The following is a 21,801-nucleotide window of genomic DNA, read 5'->3' as shown; positions in this document are numbered from 1 at the left end:
GCCGACGAACTCCAGCTTCCCATCCCACCCGCCTCCTGGGACTGTTCTCCAGAGCATCGCCAAGAACACCACGTCCCCTCGGGGCTCGGCCCACGGACATGCCTCAGACCCTTGTACTTGACCTTCTGCAGAGCTTGCTGGTTGACCCTCTTCCCTGGCTGTCCCGGTCCCCACAGGAAACAGGCGGCTCTTTATAAGGCGTGCGTGACCGGGGGTAGGGACACCACAGGTGCAGCTGGGATCTGGAGCTATGGCCACTCCTGGGTCGGAAGGGACAGCGGCAGTGCAGGAGGCAGACCTGGGGAGGGAACCGGGGCCTCCCAGCTCACCCCTCACCTTCTGCCAGTCTGGGCCCATCCAGAGGGCACTAACGGGTGTGACTCAGGCAGCCTCTGGGGACGCAGAGCAGGGCAGAGGGATGGAGAAGGAGGGTGATTCCACCCACCCCGATGTCCTCCAGAAAAGGCCTCTCCTTTACCAGCCTCTCAGGGCATCCTGGGCCCAGTGGGTCCTGCGGGATGATCTCCTTTGTTCCGAAGGCCCATCAGGCACCGTAATGACACCCACACCAGTTCAGACCTCTCACGGGAGCTCCAATCTCCGGTACGTCCAACAAAATGGGTGCGTGGGGGATAGGTAAGTGTCAGGTAATTTTCTACGCCCCTTCTGTGTATGGATTCACTTACTGTTCACGAGAGCTCTGTGAAGTGGCTCCGTTACGCTCACCCTTGATTACATGGAAGTGTCAGAGCCAGGACTGGAATCAGGGGGTGACTCAGAGCCTATGTTCTTTTTTTTTAAGGCCGTACCTGCAGCATATGGACATTCCCAGGCTAGGGGTCAAATTGGAGCTGTAGCAGCCGGCCTACACCACAGCCACAGCAACCCTGGACCTGAGCCGCATCTGCGACCTATGCCACAGCCTGCAGCAACGCGGGATCCTTAACCCACCGAGCGAGGCCAGTGATTGAACCCACATTCTCACAGAGACTGCATCGGGTGCTTAACCCACTGAGCCACAATGGTTACTCTTAGAGCCACTTAACCCCTCTGATCAAAGGCGCATCTTCAGACTTCAGGAAAAGTTGGGCTAGGTGACACGGTTTCCAGAAAGCCTTAGTCAGCAAAGGTCCATGGGTCCCTGTCCCAGGAACTCTCATGGCACATCGGAGGCCTGTACCTAGAAGGCTCCGGCTTGCTCCTCGCCAGGACCACCTCCCATCCCCCGAGGGAGCGCGTCCTTCCCTGAATAGCCAATACAGACCAGAAGACAAAGAGAATTCACTTTATTGTTTACAAAACAATGGCTCCAGTAGGAAGGAAAACAATCATTAACCTTAGAGCAGCGAGTGTCAAGGCTAGATTTAAAATAACTGAAAATCCTCGACCGTGTGGAAGGGGTGCTTCGGGGCGCCTTGGCCGTGGGTCTCAGCTCAGTGACTACCCCGAGTCCTCCAACCGTCCTGATGCCATCTCCATATTTTGAAAACCACACAAGCCCAATGTCCTGGACCTTCCTCGAGGAGGTGGGTCAGGAAGCTTTCGGGCTATGTCCAGTGACAGCCAGTTCTGGAGAAGTGTGTCACGTTCAAAAAGCTTGTTTTCTGTTCTTCTGTGACTTGTTTCATAGATGAAGGAACACAACCAGCGCAAGAACAAGGGGTCCTTCCTGGCTCCCCCAAGCGGCGGTGTCAGAGGTTCGAAGTGGGAGAAGTCGGTGAAACGGGGTCCGCATGGTGACAGCCAGAGCCTGAGAGCCGCCCCCCCCCCCCCGCCCCCGCCCCACCATCACCAACTCTACATTCTGCTGGGGGTGAGGTAGCTTCTGCGCGAGGGCACCACAGGCTGATGGCAGCTGCCCTTGTCGGCTTCCGCTCTGGCCGACCTCTGCACCGGACCCTCTGCCTTCACCCTGGATCGTGGAGAAGAGGCCACAGGGACCGAGACACGTCGAGGTGTGCATGAAGGGTTCCAGGGAGAAGAGACTGCAAAACTCCCCCAGGGAAGAGGCGAAAGCAAAGACAGACACTGCAGCGCCAGGCAGGCCCATCCGCACCTCCGGTAAAGGCGCCCAGCGCCCGTGCTGGTGCAGGGCCGCCAGAACCCAGGGCCCCACTCGGGCAGGAAGTACAAATTCCAGTCACTCGCGGCAGTCTTCAAAGGCGTGGCGTTTCTGACAGTCGCGAGGAAAAGGCCAAGCATCCTCACCCTCAGCTTGGTGTCCTTGGGCCAAGGACTAAGAAACGCCTGGAAGTGCCTTGCCAACTGGAACTGCTTAACTGCCATTTCTTGGAATGAATTTGTTGACTGCAAGACTCTGCTCTGCTAAGACTTGGCGATTCCATTTTATAAGAAGGGAAACTACTGTCATTAATATATGTTAATAATTAAAACTTCAAAGTGCTACACAGCCACAGAATTTTCCTGATGACTGCAAACGGGGTTGGCCACTTGACGGGAGCCGTCTGATGTGGGGCTGGGGAGCCTGCCCCCCACTTGCAGTCCTCTGGTGCACGTGTCCCCAGAGGCCTGCCCCCGGCTCTCACGGCCTGCTGATGTTCTGCAGTGTAAGCAGGCTCTTCTCCAAGGGCTTGGGAGGCTGGGCTGCATGCCTGAGGTTCAGGAGGAAGGGGGGGGGCCTGGGAGCACCTGAGGGCAGGTTCACCTCAGACTCACTGCTGTGCTCCCAGAGGAGGCACAGTGCTTGACACACAGTAGGAGCTCAAGAAATATTTATTGAACAAAAGACCAAATGGAAAGAAAAAAAGGGAGGTCAGCTGGAGGAAAGGGTGGCATCAGGACAGGCCTTGAACCGAGATGCCGGCAATGACCAACTTCTACCACCAGATGGCAGCGCAGGGAAGCGTCCGGCCGCCGGCCCAGGACCCTGGCCCCTGCCCTTCCGAGCATCCACAGCTCAGCGGGGACTAAGCTCCCGACTCCAGAAAGCTCTGAACCAGGCACACACCTCAGGGTTCCAAATCGAGAAACTAAAGCCTCAACTAAACACCACGTAAAAGTGGTGTCCTCAGGTTTTAAACTCTGAGTCCTGATGTAGCTTAGATGGGCCAGCCCTGGGCCTCGCTCACCAGCTCGGTTTTCCTGGGGTCAGACGAACTCTATGCCCTCGTACTTCACACTCCCGATCTTAGTCTCGGGCAGGAGGAAGCGCCCGTCGAGCGTGAAGGCCATGATGTAGGTGGCGATCTGGCCTCTGTCCTCCTCAGACTTGAGGGCCACGATGATCTGGTCGTCAGTGTTGGGGATGAACTTGAAGGAGGAGAAGCCGTGTGTGGGCACCACCTCCCCGACGTGGCGGACGGAGATGTCGCTGAAGTCCTGGGTGGCGCTCAGCAGCAGGTTGGTGCCCCTGCGCTCGTCGTCCCTCTCGCTGTAGCGCTCGTGGCTGGCCCGGCGCGGCAGGAAGAACCAGCGCTGCAGCGTGTCGCTCCAGCAGGCAGACTCGTGGAGGAGGTAGCCTGGGGACACACAGACCGGGTCACCTGCCCGCCCTCCCTCCCCAGCCAGGGCGCGGCCTCACCCGGGCAGGCAGACCCGTCATCTGTTCTTTAGCAAGATCTCCACGTGTTTGTGTCCCCAACTGTCCAGGTACCGGGGCTCAGGAAGGCAGGACAGAGCCTGCAGGCTACGCCGAGCCTGCTGCACCCAACTCTCCGGCCACCCTTCCTCGCCAGCTTGCCCAGTGCTGCCAGGGAGCCACGGCCACGAGGTCTGCCTGGACTTCGCCTCCTTAGTGCCAACCAAGGGGCGCAGAGAAGAAGGGCACCCTGGGAAAGATCAGAGGCTGCCTCGAAGCCCAAGAGGCAGCAACGCTCCCCCACATTTAAGGATGGAGAGTGAGCCACCGTGGGGGTGAAGCTGCATCCTGCCTCGCCCCCAGGCCTAGAGGTGACCAGGCCGCTCCAAGCACTGCGACTCCCCACCACAAACCACGAGGTCAGAAACAAGGGCAAAGAGCCACAGCTCTGGGCAGCCACTCCCGCCGTGGCCGCGGTCTGGGCGCGCCAGGGCATCTGTCTGGGTGAGCTGAAGGGAAAGAGAAAGTGGCTTGTAGGCCCAAGAACAGGCCCAGCAGGAGCAACCACCAGAGCCAGGCCAATCGCCAACAAGCAAGAAGCAAAGCCCGAGCGCCGCCAGCAAACGCGCGCGCAGGGTGGACACACTGCAGGCAGCCCCTGCGCAGCCCCCGTGGGCCCGGCTCTCACCTGGTGGCCGGATGCCGGCGGCGGCCCGCAGGGCGTTGTAGCTGGACACCCAGCTCTCGTGGTCCACGCTGCCCCTGCAGCCCACCACCTTCACCCACTCCGGGTTCTCGTTCAGCACCTCCCCCGTGGCGGTGGTCCACTCCTTGCCCAGGCCGCCCACATACAGGTGCTCGTCCTTCACAGCCAACCACTCGGCTTTGAAGCCTGGAGACAGGGAGACAGGGGGAAGGCCTGAGACGACGGCCAGCCCTCTGCTGGCCTGGCTCCCAGGCGTCCAGTCAGGAAAGAACAGAGCGCCCTCTCGGTCCAACAGCCTTGGGTGTCAGAGGTCCCGGGTCGGACTCCCAGGGGACAGGCCAGCGTGCTCCGAGCTCCGTCACAGAGGGTGGGCAGTCAGGCCTCTCTCCTTAGAGCAGGCCCGGGCGTTCACGCAGGGCAGACGGGCACCACCTCCACCCTCCAGCGCCCCCTCCTCTCCGCCTGCCCTCCAGGAAGCCCCCCTTCTTCCTCCTCCTCCCTCCCTCCCAGCCCCGCTCGGCCAGAAAGGCCTGCCCTCCACTCAGCACCTCCGAGGAGCCCAAGCTCCCTGTGTCTCCAGCTGTCAGCCCCACCCTGGGACAGCGTCAGCCGCACGACACGTGCCTGAGTTATGTGCCGACGGCTGGAGCTAGAGGGGCTTGGTGTGGGGGCTCACAGTGGCCACACCACCAGCGTGTTTATCTTCCTAGACAGAGTCGTTTACCATGGGCCTAGTTTGGAAGGCCGTGCGCTTTCTTTTCTCCCAGCTTCTCTCACCTGTTCCTACACCATGTTCGAAACTGTGCTTCTCTCTCAAACGTTTTGCAAGTTTCCTGCTGGCCCAGGGAGCTGGGGCCGCAGCCCTCCTGGAGAGATGGGGCCCTTCAAGTGGCTCTGGGACACGCTGACGTCCCGCAGTCGCAGTCCCTTCTATGGCCCCGAGCTCCCTTCCTCTGCTTTCCTCACCATCCAAGGGGCAAAAAGAACTACCGGACGCTGGCGGGCCCTCTGACAGCCTGAAGCAGGAGGCGGGCATCTGACGTTTTCTCTAGGACCGGAGGCTGAGATAGCTCCTACCGACCTGCCCAGCCCGGGTAAACACAGATTTGATCACTGGGGCAGGGCCCGGCAGCCAGTCCAGCGCCCAGAGTTCACACGATTCCTCCTTTGACCTCAGGCGCCTGCAGTGGAGTTTGGCTTTCTAGAAGGTGCGGACCCACCAGAGCACAGGCACACAGGGCGTTCCCCGCAAGGCTCCGGGCCTGCAGGCTGCCCCTCCCAGCGCCCTCCCCGCCTGCTGGCAACCAGCAGAGCAGAGGGGCCTGGATCTGCTCAAGGGGGGGATCACTGCTGCTCACACACAGACCCCCCCCCCCCGCTTCTGCTGAGTCCTCAGAAGGGAGGCGTCTGCTTTTTTTTTTTTTGTCTTTTTGTCTTTTTTGTTGTTGTTGTTGTTGCTATTTCTTGGGCCGCTCCCGCGGCATATGGAGGTTCCCAGGCTAGGGGTTGAATCAGAGCTGTAGCCACCGGCCTACGCCAGAGCCACAGCAACGCGGGATCCGAGCCGCGTCTGCAACCTACACCACAGCTCACGGCAATGCCAGATCCTTAACCCACTGAGCAAGGGCAGGGACCGAACCCGCAACCTCATGGTTCCTAGTCGGATTCGTTAACCACCGCGCCACCACGGGAACTCCTTTTTTTTTTTTGTTTTAATTAATTTATTTTTTTTTGTCTTTTTGTCTTTTTTGTTGTTGTGGTTGTTGCTATTTCTTGGCGTCTGCTTTTTAATAAAGTCTCAGTTCACACTAAGAAACTCTAGGGCCCTGGCCTTAAAGGGGCGGCACGTGGAGGGCACGGTCCCAGCGCAGGAAGGGCTCCTTTCCGGAGGCAGTAAGAGCAGCAGCCCCCCCCCCCCAGCCCCCGCTTCACAGTCCTGGAGGCGGCTTCAGCTGGCGGCTGAGAGGCAGGAGGGAGATGAGCCCTTCCCATCCCTTCCCTCTGGACCCAGGATCACCGTCCCCATGCTCGTGTGCAAAGCCAAGCAGCCGACCATCAGCCCAGACCTGTCCTCCGGCACCACTCACCTTTCCCCACGGTCCCGTCGCCGTCGGGCAGAATCACCCAGGGCACAGCCCTGGAGCCCTCGATCTGGTAGATAACCCCTGTCCGGTCGTCCACGGAGTAGAGCTTCCCATTGAAGACGATCAGGTCCGACAGCTCCATGCCCCGCCCCTTTTCCGCCAGGTGGGACTCCAGGACCCCGTGGCCTTGGTCCCACTCCACGGCCACCCTGTCCCCACTGTCAGACAGGGTCAGATAGCCCTTCTTCAGGTAACTGACCCAGGTGTTCTCCTCCTGGGCCCTCGACTCCGTGTCCAGGTCAGCGATGACAGCGATCCGGTACCGAGTCCCCCCTGGCGTCCTCTGGGGGGCAGACAGAGGGTAGGTGTCATTGTACCGGTCCGTGGGCGCCTGGCCCAGCCTCCAGTTGTGGGCGTTGGGTGCAGGGGGTCGGCCGGGGGGCGGGCGGTGGGCGTAGAGCAGCCAGAGGACAGCGGCACCCAGGAAGGATGGCAGGATCACCTTCCAGCGGGGGCGGAAGCGGGGGTCTGCGGCCTTGGTCATGGACGCCAGCACAGGAAGGCCCCCCACGCTGATCCGGAGCGAGTGCATAGACTCATTCCATTCCAGGGGGGTGGAGGGCTGGGCGGGCATCAGACTGAAGGGCAGGCGGGACCTGCAACCCAGGGGAGAGCAGAGGTCAGTGGCCTGCCAGGCGCAGGCTTCTCAGCTCTGCGAGGGTGCAGGCCGGAGGCTGCCTCAGCCAGAGTAAATGGCACAGCCGTGACTCTGTGGTCATCGCTTCCGAGGAGGTGGCAATGGCTGAATTAAACCCTGACTCGGGCAGTAGCTTTGTTTACTCTTATTCAGTAAGATGGGAAATCTTTCCAAAACAAAAGACTCTGTCTCCTCTGTCCCAGCTGGCAAGACAGAAAGCTCAGTGAGAGAAAGTTCTATGTAGGTCCACCTTAGAAAAGAGGGAACAGCATGGGGGGGGATGGGCAGGACAGGAGACGGAGAGGGTACAGGTCTGTATTTTAATCAAAGGTCACCTCAGCTGAGCAGCCCTCCCTCGTGGCTCTGCTCCCGACGGCACCCTCCATCCCCTTCCTCGGGCTCTGTCACCACCCAACGTCATGTTACAGTTGTCAGCTGTCTGTTTGTGTCCCTAGAACAGTGCACAGAGCAGACGCCCACTCTCCAAGTTTTTACTTCCTCCTGGGTTAGGTTTCTGTAATATCCAAATATAAGACACATTCAAGCCAAGCAGAAATAGTTCTGGTTTTGGCGACATCTGTCCTCTGGCACCTTTCTGTAATGCAAATGGCCAAGGGACCAGCGTCGGACCAGCCCTGGCCTCCTGGAGTCCAGCACGTCAGTGGTCAGCACATCGGCTCCAAGGAGATCAGGGCTCGCCCGGCCCACTCCCTGGGGGCAGCCCGAGACAGAGCCCCAGGGCTGGTGGTGGCGGCCAGAATAGCAGCTCCTGTCCCCAGCACAAACCAGGGCAGCTCAGCAAGCCTAGCACTGTTTCGGGGCAGAATCAGCAGTGTCTCAGTTGGTCTCTTGCAGTCCGGGTCCCAGCCAGAGAAATGTCTCCTCAGGCCACGAAGCATCTCTGCCTGGTCTCCAGAAGCTCCTCCCTCCACCAGGCAGCAGCTGGGAAGGGTGTGCGGACTCAGCATAGAGACTCAGCAGCTTGGGGCCACCTGCTCCCCCTCCTCCTGCATGCAGACCACTGGCTCCTAAGATGGAAAATCGTGGCAACTGGACCACAGGGAAGCCAGGCCTTCCGCTTCCCTTGCTTTCTGTTTTTAATTAATTAATTAATTAATTAATGGTCTTTTTGTCTTTTTAGGGCTGCACCTGGAGGTTCCCAGGCTAGGGGTCTAATTGGAGCTGTAGCCCCTGGCCTACACCACAGCCACAGGGAGGCCAGATCCGAGCCGTGTCTGTGACCTACACCACAGCTCACGGCAATGCCAGAACCTTAACCCACTGAGTGAGGCCAGGGATCGAACCCACAACCTCATGGTTCCTTGTCAGATTTGTTTCCGCTGCACCACAACAGGAACTCCTTCCCTTGTTTTCTGAACAGAGTCTTAGGTTTTGGCCATGAGGTCAAGGGTGGAAAACTGACTTTTAAGGAGAGAGCAAGACACACCGGGTTCCGAGGCACGGCGGCAGTTCCCCCCGTCCTGGGTGAGGGCGCCCTCCTCCTCCAGGAAGCAGCCCCTCAAGTTATCACAGGGCTGCAAGCTGGGCTCTGAGGGCTTTTCTGGGGAAATAGGAGTCCTGGCCCCTCCTCTGGCCTCGCCAAACCGAGGGTTGAAAAGCTGCCCAGTGTTCATGTCAAGCCCAGTGTCACCGCAGAGCTCTCAATTCCTGCATCTCACCTCCTATTCACAATTCTGCCTGAATTTCTCACACAGTCACTCCCAAACCTTGGGCCAGGAATAGAGGCAATGACGGGGGACAGCCATAAACGCAGCCGCTCGGGTCAAAACATTCATCAAAACCCTAGGAGATGCAGCTTTCTGCACGAATACTACACTTTGATGAAATGTCCTGAACCACCTCGAAAAGCCTCAGCCGGCCCCAGTGCCCCTCCTACCAGAGCGACAACCTGTCAGCAGGCCTAGCAATCCGGCTCCAGCCTCCAGGCCCCTCCTCCCCGGAGCCACCCAGCCTCCAGCCCCAGGGGCCATTCCTCTCTCCCGACACCCTCCGGTGCCCTGAAGCCAGTGACACCATCCGGCAGTGTCACTGCCTGCTTGGGGAGCAACCCCTCACCACTCACGTGACCCCTCATTCTTCGCCTGAGAGCCGGCTCCTCTACTTGCTGAACCCGACCCCGCTGGCCACGCCAGCCTCCCTGATGATACAGGCCTCATCCCCGGGCAGGGCAGGGGGGCAGGGCAGGGCAGGGCTTGCTGGTCTCCGGCCTCGCTCCTGGGCGCCTCCCTTCCACCCTCTAGGCTTTTTCTTTCTTTTCCTTTTTTTTTTTTGTCTTTTTGTCTTTATAGGGCCGCACCCACGGCATATGGAGGTTCCCAGGCTAGGGGTCTAATCGGAGCTACAGCTGCCGGCCTACACCACAGCCACAGCAATGCTAGATCTGAGCCGCGTCTGCGACCTACACCACAGCTCAGGGCAACACTGGATCCTTAACCCACCAAGCGAGGCCAAGGATGGAACCGGCAACCTCATGTTTCCTAGTCAGATTCATTTCTGCTGCACCATGACAGGAACTCCTCCAGGCTTTTTCTAAGACATCAGCTCCTCAGAAGCACTTCCCTGCCCACCCTGTGCCTGCCCACCTCTGCCACAGCATCTGGGCCCTCTCAGCACCATCTCACTTCCTCAGGCAGGGAGGGGGCGGCCCAGGGCGAGCCTCCACCGGCAGCTGCCCGCCAGGCAGCCCAGGGCGCATCTGACGAAGGAATGAAAAACACAGCCCCGAGCCCCACCATAGTTACACAGCAAGCCCATGGCCCTGGATCCTGCCCCCAACAGCCAGGCTGCCCCGCTGTCAGAGCTGCAGGAGCAGTGGACACAGTGCCTGCCAGTGTAGATGTGTCACCATCGTGATACTGTCCTCACCAGCCCTGGTCAACTCTCTCTCCATTCCTGAGCTGCCATCCTCACTGTCGCCACTGATCTCGTCCCATCTCCTGCCCTCTCACTCCCCAAAGAGACTCCGCAGCCGCCACGAGCGGCCAGGGGCTGGAGGAACCTCCCTGGCCTCATGTCCACAGGGAGGGCCTCCTGCTGCCCAGGGTCAGCTCAGCCATGCCTGCTCTTCTAGCTCCTTCTCTTAGTCTACATGTGAACAAACCTCCCATCCGAGTTACCGTTCCATCTTGGGATTACACGCTCAGAGACACTGACAAAGCTCAGTAAATGTTATGGCTGAATGGGAATCAGCCTATGAATGCGTGGCGAGCCTGCCCTGACCCTGGGACACCTCTGTCCCTCCCCCTCATCTCCCGCCTGGAAGAGCGCTCACTCTCCCATCCAGGCCAGGGTCTGCCCCTGTACCCCGGAGATGACCACAGACGGACAAGCCCGCCCCTGGGCCCAGGCCCCACAGGGAGGTCTTTGCACCTCCTGCCGGCAGGCACGGGGACGGGAGTGGCGCCGCACCGGCTGTCCTCCCACCTGGCTCTCCTCAGCCCCCAAGGCTGGCTCCTTCTCTGCCGCCACCTCTTCTCCGGAGTGCACAGCTTCCAGCCTGCTGGGGGTGGGCACTCCCTGCTCTCAGGGGCCATCCTGGGCAGCAGGCACGTCCTGGCAGGTGTCAGGTTCCCTCACCTGTTGAACCCCAGCTCTGCATTCCCACTCCCACAGTCTCTGCCCTCACCTTGGCCTCCAGATGACCTAGACTGTCCAGGTCCAACCTAAGCTCTGCCACTTACCAGCTGTGTGACCTCAGACAAGTGACCTTGCCTCTCTGGGCCTCGTGTCTCTCCACGCGTAAATGGTCGTGCTGGCTCCCCAGCAACCAGGCTGGCTGGCTCAGATCTGCAGGGCCTGCCGCCTGGCTGCTTCCCTCCTCACTTTACCAGCACCTGGCCCACCCGCCTGGGGGCTGGATCTACAGGCTAAGCTGGTGGAGGTGCTGGCCGTTCCTGTAAGCAGGGGCCCAGCTGCAGGGTCAGCGACCGAGCAGCTTGCAGAGCTGAGGACCCACGTGCTGTCGCTCCACAGGAATGGCGCGCAGAGCCCGGACCGGGCCCGCCGCACCCCACGCTCCACGCAACTGACAGGGGACCTTCCTCAAAGGAGACTCTCGGCAAGGTCTCCTGTGGGGCAGCGAGCTGGGGAGCCGGCACTGCCACTGCAGCAGCTTGGTGGCGAGGGTTTGATCCCTGGCCCTGAAACTTGCATGTGCCGCAGATGAAGCCAAAAGGCCCCAACGCCTTCCTGCTAAAGGACACGCTCCTCAGCCCGCAGGAAAAGCCTCGTCTTGCACGCACTCCCCACGCGCAGCACCGACTTGCTTACGACCCCACGCGCCACGTGCCCAACGCTGGGTGGTGGCATGTGTCCTCCACCTGGCCACACGCAACCACCTCGAAGTCCTGGCTGCCCCAAGAGAGTCCTGCTCCCACGGGCCCTTCCCCCTCCTGCCGTGTCTACTGTGACCTGCCCTCCCCCAGCAGTAAGCCAACCTCCTGTGGGGGGTGACCCTGGTCCCAAGGCACTCGGCCTGAATCCCAGAACCTGTGAGCGACCCCTTCTGTGGCAGCAGAGACTGCAGATGTGAGTAAGCTGAGGGCCTGTGAGGGGAGATTACCCGGGGGCCCCACAGGCAACCACAGAAGGGAGGGGACAGAGACCTGGCCACTAAGAAGAGGCAACGGCCACGTGACCAGAAATGCGTGGGGTGCCCTGAAGCCGGAAGAGGCGAGGAGGGGTTGTCCCCGAGCCTTCAGAGGAAGCTGCCTACATCCTGATTTCAGCCCAGGGACATGACACTGGATTTCTGGCCTCCAGAACGAAAAGGCTGGCGCTGTGCTCCGCCAACAAGTTGTGGTAATTTGTTACGGCAAAAACGAACGCACCCGACTGCTCCCGGTGACAGCAGAACTCAGGCTGCCTTCCAGAAAATCCCTTTAGCTGCGTCACTGGATCTAAGAGGGTCTCCGTCCCCCTTTAGGATCCCAAGGGACTACTTTTATCTTGTAGAAAAGAAAGTTTCCGATGCGATGCATTTTCACTCAGTGAGACGCCGGTTTATCACCTGAAACTGACGGCGAGCTCCCTGCAGTGTCTTGCTGCTAGAGGCCTGGTGCCAAGCAAGAGCTTCATTTTCACCAAAAACCAACACCACAACCAAAACCCTGCCATCCACGAGAACCAACAGAAGCGAGCCAGTGCCGGTGAGAGGTGAAATGGACGAAGCCATTCCCAGAAGGGCCCACTCCTCCAAACAGCGAGCGGTTTAAATGGTTGCGACAAGAAGTTTGTCAACCCCACCACCTGCAGCATGATGGGCAGATTTTAAGTAATCAGGAAAATCGGAACCAAGCTGCCAGTGCAAAGGTCACAGGCTCTTCGGCCGGCCAGGCTCAATGGTTCAGGTGGGCCTGTACCCAAGTTTGCGGCCGATCAGAAAACTCAGGGGGCCACAGCCCCTGGGTTCCCCTCCCCCGCGCTGGCCACACTCCAGCATCCCGGAAAGACGCTGCTGGCTGTCAAGGGGCAACAACCACCCGGGAGGCTCGAGTCCTCATTTCCTTCCCCGTCCCCTCTCTTTAGGTGGAAGGTCACCAACACCCACGCTTTTCTGGTTTCTGTCAACCAAAGTTTCCTTAGAAAGCAGGCCTGAAACAGCCAGGGGTGGGGTCGGCACCTGTCCACTTGCCAGCGGGTCCCCAGACCCCAAGGGAAGTGGCGCCATCTCTTCCTGCTCAGGGTGCCACCATCTCCCTATCCCAGGAGCCGCAGCCCCTGCGCGGTCCGGTTACGGTTAAGAGTGAGGATGGGCTCCGACACCGCTGCCCCCACGAGCCATCCTCTGGCCACCTGACTCTACCAAGGCTTCACCGGGAGCGGGCTGAGACTCCCGCCACAGCCCACAGACAGCCTCCTCGGGCAGCTTCCTGCAGGACCTGGGTGGGACAGTTCCTGCAGGACCTGGGTGGGACAGGTGACACGGCAAACAGGTTTAACAACAGCTCCAGGGCAAAACTCCTCCCTTTCAGGATCTAGGGAGGCGGGAAGTGACAACACAGATGTCAGAGCAGCTGCCTTCCCTTCCCCGCCTCAGTCTCAGGAGCAGGCTGGCCTAGAGTCCTGGCTCTGCTCACTGCCACAGGGCACCTCCTGGTTTGAAAGTAAAAAGCTGATCCCAGGGCCGCCACTGACGCTCCAGGGCTTCAAAGCCCCAGGGAGACGGCATCTCAAAGAATGCGGCCGATGTGTGTCAGGAAGCGGGCAAGGCGCCTCAAAAATGTGACCGGATTTAAGGCAGTCTTCTGTTTCGGTCTTGCTAAGGTTTACTATTTTGTACTTGAAAAGTCCACTTCAAAATTGGACAGAGGTGGGCAGCAGAAGGAAACCAGGGAGGAAGGAAAAGGTCACAGAAGTCCAGTAGGTCCTCCAGGGGCTGCTGAGGCCACTCCTCTCAGAGGGAGACTTCACTAGGGGCTCAGACTCCGGACCCTTCCTAACCCTGCACCTCCCCCGACTCCCCTTCCTCTGCGACATCGGGCCTTCACAGCTGCTCACCAAATCCAACTAAATACAGAGTAAGATACCTTATTTCTGAAGTCACTACCCAAGAGGAGTGAATTAGTCTGCTGCTGCTGCTGCTGCTGTAACAAATCACCACAGACCCGGCAGCTTAAATACCACAATCTTATTTCACAGCCTCGGGACAAAAGACTGACCTGGGGGAAAGTCCAGGCCAGTGTCCCTTCCTGAAGCCCTAGGGTGGGATCTGCTTCCGGGCCTCTTCTCCAGGCCTCTTCGGCCTCTGGCCCCTTCCTCCGCGCTCTGTCCTTCCCGCCTCCCTCTTCCACCTTTAAAGGCCCTGAGACTGCCCTGGGGCCAGCGGGATAACCCAGGATGCTCTCCCTATTTTGAGGTTGCTGGTGAACAACCTGAATTCTATCTGCTCTCTGAATCCTCTTCTACCATGTGACACATCTGCAGACCGTGGGTGTCAGGATGTGGACATCTGGCGGGGGGCATCATTCTGCTGCCCACAAGGAGGGAGACAGGGAAGAACCTCCAGCTTGTGCCAAGGGGCAGGGCCGTTCCGACATGGCGCCGTCTCTGGGGAGGGAGGCGGGGTCGCCTGCGGTCTGTAGTCACCCCACCACCTGGGTGCCTCGGCTGTAACATCAATGTTGTCCTCAAGAGCATTTTCAGCAAAGAGCTATCTCCCCGGGTGAAAGTGAAGCCCTAAACCGCAGCACACACAACTGACTGCTTCCCAGGGAGCCTACAACACGGGGACACAGCCTCCCACCATGGACCCTAACAGGGCTGCGCCGAGAGACGGCGGAGCTGCACCTGTGAGAGCCCATCTTCTCTCCCACTGCTCTCAGTGGCCAGCATCGCTGGGACCCACGCAGCCCTGGGGACCCCTGGGAGCCCTTCTGGGTCGGCTCCAACCTCACCCTCACTCGCCGTAACTGCATCTGTTGTGGGCCCCCAGGGCTGTCTGGAGCCCTACTCTACCTCCTTCCCACGGCCCGTTCCCCCAGCCGAACAGAGACGGAAGTGGGGACCTGCTTCAGCACCGGGAGCTGTGAGTTCTAGCTAACACCTGGACTTACTACAGATAAACGATCAGGATTTAAAAAAAAAAAAAGCAGGTCATTGAGGCTCAGTAGTTAAGGACCCAACTAAGATCTATGAGGACGCAGGTTTGATCCCTGGCCTTGCTCAGTCAGTTAAGGGTCGGGCATTGCCGTGAGCTGTGGTGTAGGTCGCAGATGCATCTCAGATCTGGCATGGCTGTGGCTATGGCTGTGGCTGGCAGCTACAGCTCCAATTCGACCTCTAGCCAGGGATACCTTCATATGTTGAGGGTGTGCCCCTAAAGGGACAAAAATTAATCAATTAATTAATTTAAAATGCAGTCAAAAAGAGAAAACTGAACTTCTTCCCAAACAGATTTCTCTATTACAAGGATTATTTTTTTTTTTTCTAGTCGGTCACCTTCATCTAACAAAGAGAGAAATCAACACAGAAGTCCTTGAAAATCAATATAAAAGTTTTAGGTTCCCCTAAAGGTTGGCATTTAATAAGAGCTTGCCAGGAATCTCCACAGTCCAGAGTGTCACTGAAGCAAAAAGTATAACTGCTGTCTTTTTTTTTTTTTTTTGCCAGTGTCCTAGGTGCCATTCCACGAACGTTTGAGCAATAGAGAAATGACTTCCTCATCACAGTGCAGACCCCGTTCAGGACCTGGACCACATTTCCAACTCTGAGATACTCTGTTGTCAAAGGAGAAAACACTAGAGCATTTATCCACCTACCCTACACAGTTGCCAAGTCGCTGCCCGAGAAGTCCTGAGACTCAGATCAAAGAGGCGAGTGTCTGTGGGAGCCTGCAACTGCTCACCTCAAAGGCCACATTCAGGGGGTGGGGTGGACACGGCCCCTCCGCCTGCACCCCGGGCCCCTCCTCGCTGCCCCTGTGCACACGATGCCTGGCACACGCACAGGGTAGGGTGAGACTGGCAGGCAAACAATTCCTCAAGTGCCAACAGCTTAAACCCACACACCCACACTGCTGTGAGCTATGAAGATGAGGTATGAACTACATTTGGGGTCCATCTTTAGGGGAAAGAAAGGAACCTTTCAGTTAACAGGAGGTATCAAATGAGAGCTACACCTCAATCGAGGGCTCACAGGGCAGCACAAAACGGAACGGATACACTTGCACCCTGTAACGTCACGGTGCCTGCTGTGAGCAGGTTAACTTGGACAAGGGAAAGAGTGAGGAGACTGAGAACCCTGTCCCCAGACCACAGCAGTGTCCTCGTGACAGTGCCGGAACAAACTGAAGACTCTCTGGGTGGACACCCCTACCGAGGGCAGAGGGTGGAGCTGGCCGCTCAGCGTGCCTCTCAGCTGGATAGAGGGCTCATTGAGGCTGTGGGCTGCTGTGGGAGGAGCCCCCTCGTGCCCACAGGCTCAGGCAGGGCTGCTCCACTCAGAGGTGGGGCTGGGGGCTGGAGGAGAGCCTGCAGCCCAGCCCAGCTCCTCAAAGGAGAGGAAGGAGAGGCCGCAGAGACCCCACAGCTCCCGAAGGACTGCAGCACTCGCTGCCTTTTCACGGACCCTCGGGACCCGAGGCTTTTGTCACGTTTTGGTCCTTACACTGAAGAGCCAGCAAGATTGGGTCAACATCAGCAGACGTGTGCTCCCAAACCTATGATTTGTTGAGAATGTGGCAGGAAAAGATGTCAAGCACATACCCCGAGACGGACATGAGAAATGGGGCTGGAGTGCTAAGACACACGGTCCCCTGGGAGACACCAGGATGCCTGGGAAAAGATGTATCTGGCAGACAGAAGGGGGAGTGCAGGTTTCAGTGCCTGTCAAGCCTAGGGACGCGGAGGGCAAGAGAAAGGCAGCAAGCAACAAGGACAGGCAAGGAGGCGCCCATCCCAGGGATGGTGCCCGTCCAGACCAAGTGGGGGGAGGGGAGGGGGGCGAGGCGAGGAAGGGACGGGGCAGCGGGGACGTCTGGGCGCCAAGGAAGGACAGTGAGCTGTGCTGAGGGGGAGAGGAAGGCTCGCTGCAGGTGTGACAAAGTGCCAGTCAGGCTCCCTAACGGTCAGGAGAGGCCCTGCATAGGTCAGAGGGCGGGCAGCGACATCGCCGGGGCAGGAAAAGGTTGTCCTCAGGGACTGTGTTCGTCAGGGTCAGAGGGAATGATGTCCCACCCTGGTCAGGGCGGGAAGGTGTCGGCAAGTCAGAGGGTGTTTGGAGTCCTGCAGTCAGAGGGGTGGTGTCCCGCGCTAGTCAGAGAGAGTTAGGAGTCCCAAACCCGAGCGGAGAGGTGTCCGGCAAATCGCGGGGGGTGGGGGGCGGTCCGCCATCGGTCGGGAGAAGGGGACAGTTTCTCCTAGTCAGAGAGTCGTCCCACCCCCGTCAGCGACGCAGGGGCAGGGGCCCCGCTCCGTCAGATGGGGAGGGAGCTTGCGGGGTCCGGGGCGCGGTCGGAGGGGGCGGCGAGCGCAGGCGGCCGCGGACAGGTGGCCACTTACCCGGTGCGGGCGGCTCCGGGGCCCGCGGACAGCGGGGCCTCGCTGCGGAAAGTGCCGGACCAAGCGGGCGGCCGACTTCCGCCCGGCGCGCTCGCCCCACCTCCGGGCCACACGCTCCCGGCAGCCTCTGCTCTGCGGCTGCGCGCCGGGCGCCGAACGGGACTGCTGGGAGTTGTAGTTTTCGCTGTTCAGAAAGCGGGTTCTGGAGGAAGAGTCTCCGGCCATGGGGTGGACCCCGGAGAGGGGCGCTGCAGTCTGCACTGCCCAGCCCCATTCCCGGCCCACTGCATTATTCTGGAACGTTGGCCAAGCGAAAATTGGAGGGGGATGGGATGAAGGCTATGGGGAAGGGGTTATCTTTCCTAAAGCAGAGATTATAGGACCCCTCGCCTGGAGGCAGAGAAGCAAAGACCCCTTTATGCCGCGCTGGTTCTCAGCCCCTGTCCTTGGTTCTTCTAATCGGTCACATCAGAAGGTGGACCATTTTCCGAAGCAAAGATCAGAGCACAGGTCTACAGGGCTGGAATGTCCTGGGAGGAGGAGGGTGTTGGGGATGGGGTGGAGGTTTCCCTGCCACTGCTTTGCAATCAAAGAACCCTCTCCCAAATCTGGGTCTCCTCCCCAGTCCCCGAGCTGTTTTAATGGAAGTGTTAAAAGGCATCCTTGCCCTTCACCTCTAAGTCCTGCAATGTACCTATTTTAGAAATCCTGACAAAAGCCCGGTAGCAGTGGCTCATCACCCAAGAGCTTGGCAAGGAGGGTGTCTCAGTGCTCTGGGGGTCTGCACCTGATTTAGCCATTCCAAGCCTGCAGACACCCACTGGTCTCTCTCAAGAGGCTTCTGTTAAATAGCAGATGCATAAGGGAAAATTCAAGTTATCTAAATGGTGCACAGTGAAAAATAACTCTCCCCGCTGCCCTATTCTGCACTCCCTGCTCAGAGACAATCACTACTACTAGTTTCTTGTGGTTATTGCTAGGGATAGTTTATGACACACAAACCAATCATAAACGCCTATATTAAATTACCTTTTTAAAATATCAAATGAGGAGTTCCCGTCGTGGCACAGCAGAAACAAATCTGACTAGGAATCTTGAGGTTGTGGGTTTGATCCCTGGCCTTGCTCAGTGAGTTAAGAATCTGGCATTGCCGTGAGCTGTGGTGTATGTCGCAGACGAGGCCGGGATCGTGTGTGGTTGTGGCCGTGGCGTTGGCTGACAGCTGTAGCTCCAATCTAACCCCTAGCCTGGGAACCTCCATATGCCTCGAGTGCAGCCCTAAAAAGCAAAAAAAATTAAAATAAAAATAAAAAATTAAAATTAAAATTAATGAAAATATACTAAACATGGTTCTGCCTTTTTTTTGGGGGGGAACACCCTTTTTGAATTCACTTGTTTCCCATCATGTGTTGAATCCCAGCCATACAGCACATGTATTATTTAAATTCTTCAAATCTTTTATTTGTTCAGATATCTATATCTATATATGCCCCGCAGCTTAAGAAGGAAAAATCTTAGCCCTGTGAGTCTTGAAATCCCCCTTGCTATTCGTCCCTGTTCCCAATTCCCTCCTGCCCCAAGGTAATCACAATCTTGAATGTTGTGCTAATAATCATTTGCTTGCTTTCTTTTCTTTTCTTTTTCTTTCTTTCTTTTTTTTTTTTTTTTTTTTTTTTTTGTCTTTTGCCTTTTCTAGGGCCACTCCCCAGACATATGGAGGTTCCCAGGCTAGGGGTCTAATCAGAGCTGTAGCTGCCGGCCTACACCACAGCCACAGCAACTTGGGATCAGAGCTACATCTGCAACCTACACTACAGCTCACGGCAACGCCAGCTCCTTAACCTACTGAGCGAGGCCAGGGATCGAACCCGCAAACTCATGGTTCCTAGTCGGATTCATTAACCCCTGAGCCATGATGGAAACCCTGCTTTATTTTCTAATTTTAGCAAATAGGTATGTATCCCTAGACTATATATATGCCTGTTATAACTTTCATGAAAACGAACTACAACTCTATGCAGTGGATGAGCGATTAGGTGGTTCCACAGACATTACTGAGTGTATTAATTTTACCAGCTGATGGCATATGTCTTCTTATTGCCTGATTACTGAGACGTTGCGTATCTTATAATTTTTGGCCACTTATAGTTCTTCTTCTATAGATGCCCCAATGCCTCAGTGCTGTTTTTAGAAAATAACCCATCCTTTCTCCATTGAGATGCGTGCAATGCCAGTTTTGTCACAGATCAAGTGTCTAGATACACATGGGTCTATTTGGGGGCTTTCTGTTATGTTGTATTGGTATGATTTTTTGCAATAGCTACAACCACTGTCTCATTATTACCTCTTTATAATTGGCCTTCATATGTGGTAAGACAATCCACCGCCCAACCCCCGCTACATCCCACCCACCCCGGCCTTTTGGGATTTCGAATGGAAGGGCTCTAAGTTGTAGATTAACTGGGAGAGAACTGAGGTTTCTATGGTATGGCGTCTTCTACCCGAGAACATGGTTTGCCTTTTTCCGTTTCCCGAGGTCTTCGTTAATGTTCTTCCCCAAGGCTTGTCATTTTCACTTCACACGGATGCTCGCTCCGTATCATTGTACAAAGAGCTGCTTCACTCTCTGAAGAGCCGCGAGGTATTCCACTGTGGATGTCCTGCAGTTTATTTCCCCAGGCCCCTCCTGATGGCCTTTAAGGCTCTCTGTGATCTTGCAACGTACGGCAATGCTTTGGGGCATCTCCTGGAACTTACCTCTTTGAGCACAAGTGTCAGATTCTTAGGAGAGATGACTAGATCCAAGGCGACTTGCATCCTCTCTTGAAGAGATGCTGCCTTCCCAGGGGGCTGTGCCATGAACTTGCCCTCCTCCCGGTCAGCGGTGACGCCGTGGTCCTGTGCAGCCAGGTGTTCCTTTGACTTCCATTGTCCTTGTCTTCTTTGCATCGTTGCAGCCTTCACTGCGGACTCCTGGAAATTCTCTCTGTGAATTTTGTTCCTTTTGTTCCTGTGTTTTTGTTCCTGTGGCTCTGCATACAAGACTGAAAATCCTTCACTGTCCAGTCCTGTGTCTACTGATTCATTTACTCACGCTTTCCACAGTGACGTGCCTAGCGTTGTGCAGTCCACCAGGGGGCCCTCCCACTTTATGCATCAAGTCACGTCGTGTTTATTACCTACCCCGGCCGGCTCTATCTCTGTGTGACTGCAAGTGCTGGAAAGGAATTCCCCAAATAGGGGAGCGAAGAGTGGAGAGAGCAGTTTCTTATGCTCCCCTCCTGCCTTTCTTTGGGTGGCGTCCTTAGAGGTGGAGTGTCATCTCCAGGTGTGAGGGTCGTAAAGCAGCAGATTCGCCTTTCCATCCTTGCAGCTGCCAGTCGGCGTCCCACCTGCCCCGAGCCTTCCAGGACCCCGGCAGGGCCATCCGGGGTCAGTGAGGGTGGGCCAGAGGCCAGAGAGGCTGGGTCTGGCTGCCAAGTTTCCATCTCAGCTCCTTCTCCAGATCTCTTCTTCCACGGAGCCTCCCCCGCCCCCATCCCTTGGCAGTGGGACGCCACCATCCCGGCCTGCCTGCCGCTACCCTTTGGAACGAAATTCAAACATTGGCAGTACCAGCCTCTGCCCTTGAGAGTAGGGTGGCTGGAAAGCCCAGCCCAAAATAGCTGCGAGAGGCAGATCCTCAGGGCTGCAGTGGGGAAATTCACAGCACCGCTGACCACACGCTGTGCTTATCTTGCGGAGGGAGGTCCTGTCGTTTTTTCCAGTGATGAGAATGGGCGAGCACCACAACTTGCTCAGGGAGAGAGAAGGAATGGCCAAACCGAGGAGTACAGGGAACGTGCCGCCTCTGGGCAGGGATTCTGGGGAATGTGCCCTTCCCCCGACCAGAGCCGCTGCTGTCACATTCCTGGAGCTGCCCTCATCTGAGAATGCACAGCCACTTGGGAATGTTCAGGAAAACTTTCAGAGCTTGGCCCAGACGTCTTTGTGTAGGAGGTGTGGGCTCCTTGGGACTTCCAGCATGGGCGTGGTCTTCTGGGCACTAAGAGACCTCCTTGGGGTGGGGGCTCATTATTCTGCTTGGCCTTGGCCTCTGACCCGCCCCAGGGCTGATGAAATCTCCCCCAGGCACCACTGCTGGCTCTGGGTTCTGATTTGCTAACTTTGTTTTTCTGCCATACTCTCGTCCTGGCGCTGACCGGACTGTCCGTCGGGAAGATATCTGCTGAAGCGAGAACATTCCTTCCTGGTGGTTGCGGGGTGGGGGGGTGGGGGTAGGGTCATGGCCACAGTGGAGCGAGCCCAGCAGTGCCACATCTGCTGCTTCCCTCCTTACAACTCAAACAGGGCGAGGAAGTACTGACAAGGGCATGGGGGCCTGGCCGGCTCCGTGTTCGCCTGACATAGTGTTTCTTCTACCGAGGGCTGCTTTGCTGCCTCCGGGAGCCCAGCCTCTTTGCCCTGCTGCCTGTTGGCTTGCTTTGTGGGCCCTGAGGGCCCTGCCCGAGATGTTCTCAGACTTCAGTGCCGGTTCTCTGGAACTTTCCATGCCTCTGAGCCTTCTGTTTCTCATGAATATCTTGGGAAATCCCAGGCTTTTGTTGCCGTGTTTAATATCGACACCCCCACCCCCCAGCGGCTGTCTCAAAAAATTCATAATCTCTTCCTAACTCTTAGGAGACGCGGGAGCTCAGCCTAAGAGGAGGGCGGGAAGATTTTGCCCTTACAACAGGACGGCGTTAACGACGATTCTC

The 21,801-nt window shown here is 57.5% G+C and overlaps 1 protein-coding gene across 2 annotated transcripts; it reads right to left on the bottom strand.

Moving 5' to 3' along the window:
* Positions 1-1,269: 1,269 nt before the first annotated feature.
* On the bottom strand, positions 1,270-17,148 carry CANT1 (calcium activated nucleotidase 1). 2 transcript variants are annotated; one of them, XM_084983399.1, is made up of 5 exons: positions 17,045-17,148; positions 6,831-6,984; positions 6,332-6,671; positions 4,227-4,430; positions 1,270-3,479 (listed from the first exon to the last, which is right to left on the bottom strand). In XM_084983399.1, the coding sequence occupies exons 2-5, from the start codon at positions 6,960-6,962 to the stop codon at positions 3,109-3,111; spliced, it is 1,047 nt and encodes a 348-aa protein (XP_084839525.1). In that variant the 5' UTR covers positions 6,963-6,984; positions 17,045-17,148; the 3' UTR covers positions 1,270-3,108. The 2 variants fall into 2 exon arrangements, with proteins under 2 accessions (XP_084839525.1, XP_020922176.2); XM_021066517.2 differs by having other exon boundaries at positions 6,332-6,984.
* Between the last annotated feature and the right edge of the window lie 4,653 nt (positions 17,149-21,801).

Source organism: Sus scrofa, chromosome 12 (assembly GCF_054392235.1).
Source record: "Sus scrofa isolate SSC_HxYL_T2T_F1_AM1 chromosome 12, Sscrofa_HxYL_maternal_Yorkshire_Landrace_v2.0, whole genome shotgun sequence".
In the NCBI taxonomy this organism is placed as follows: Eukaryota; Metazoa; Chordata; class Mammalia; order Artiodactyla; family Suidae; genus Sus; species Sus scrofa.
The sequence above is the reverse complement of the archived record's forward strand: the minus strand, read 5'-3'. Positions and strand labels throughout refer to the sequence as shown.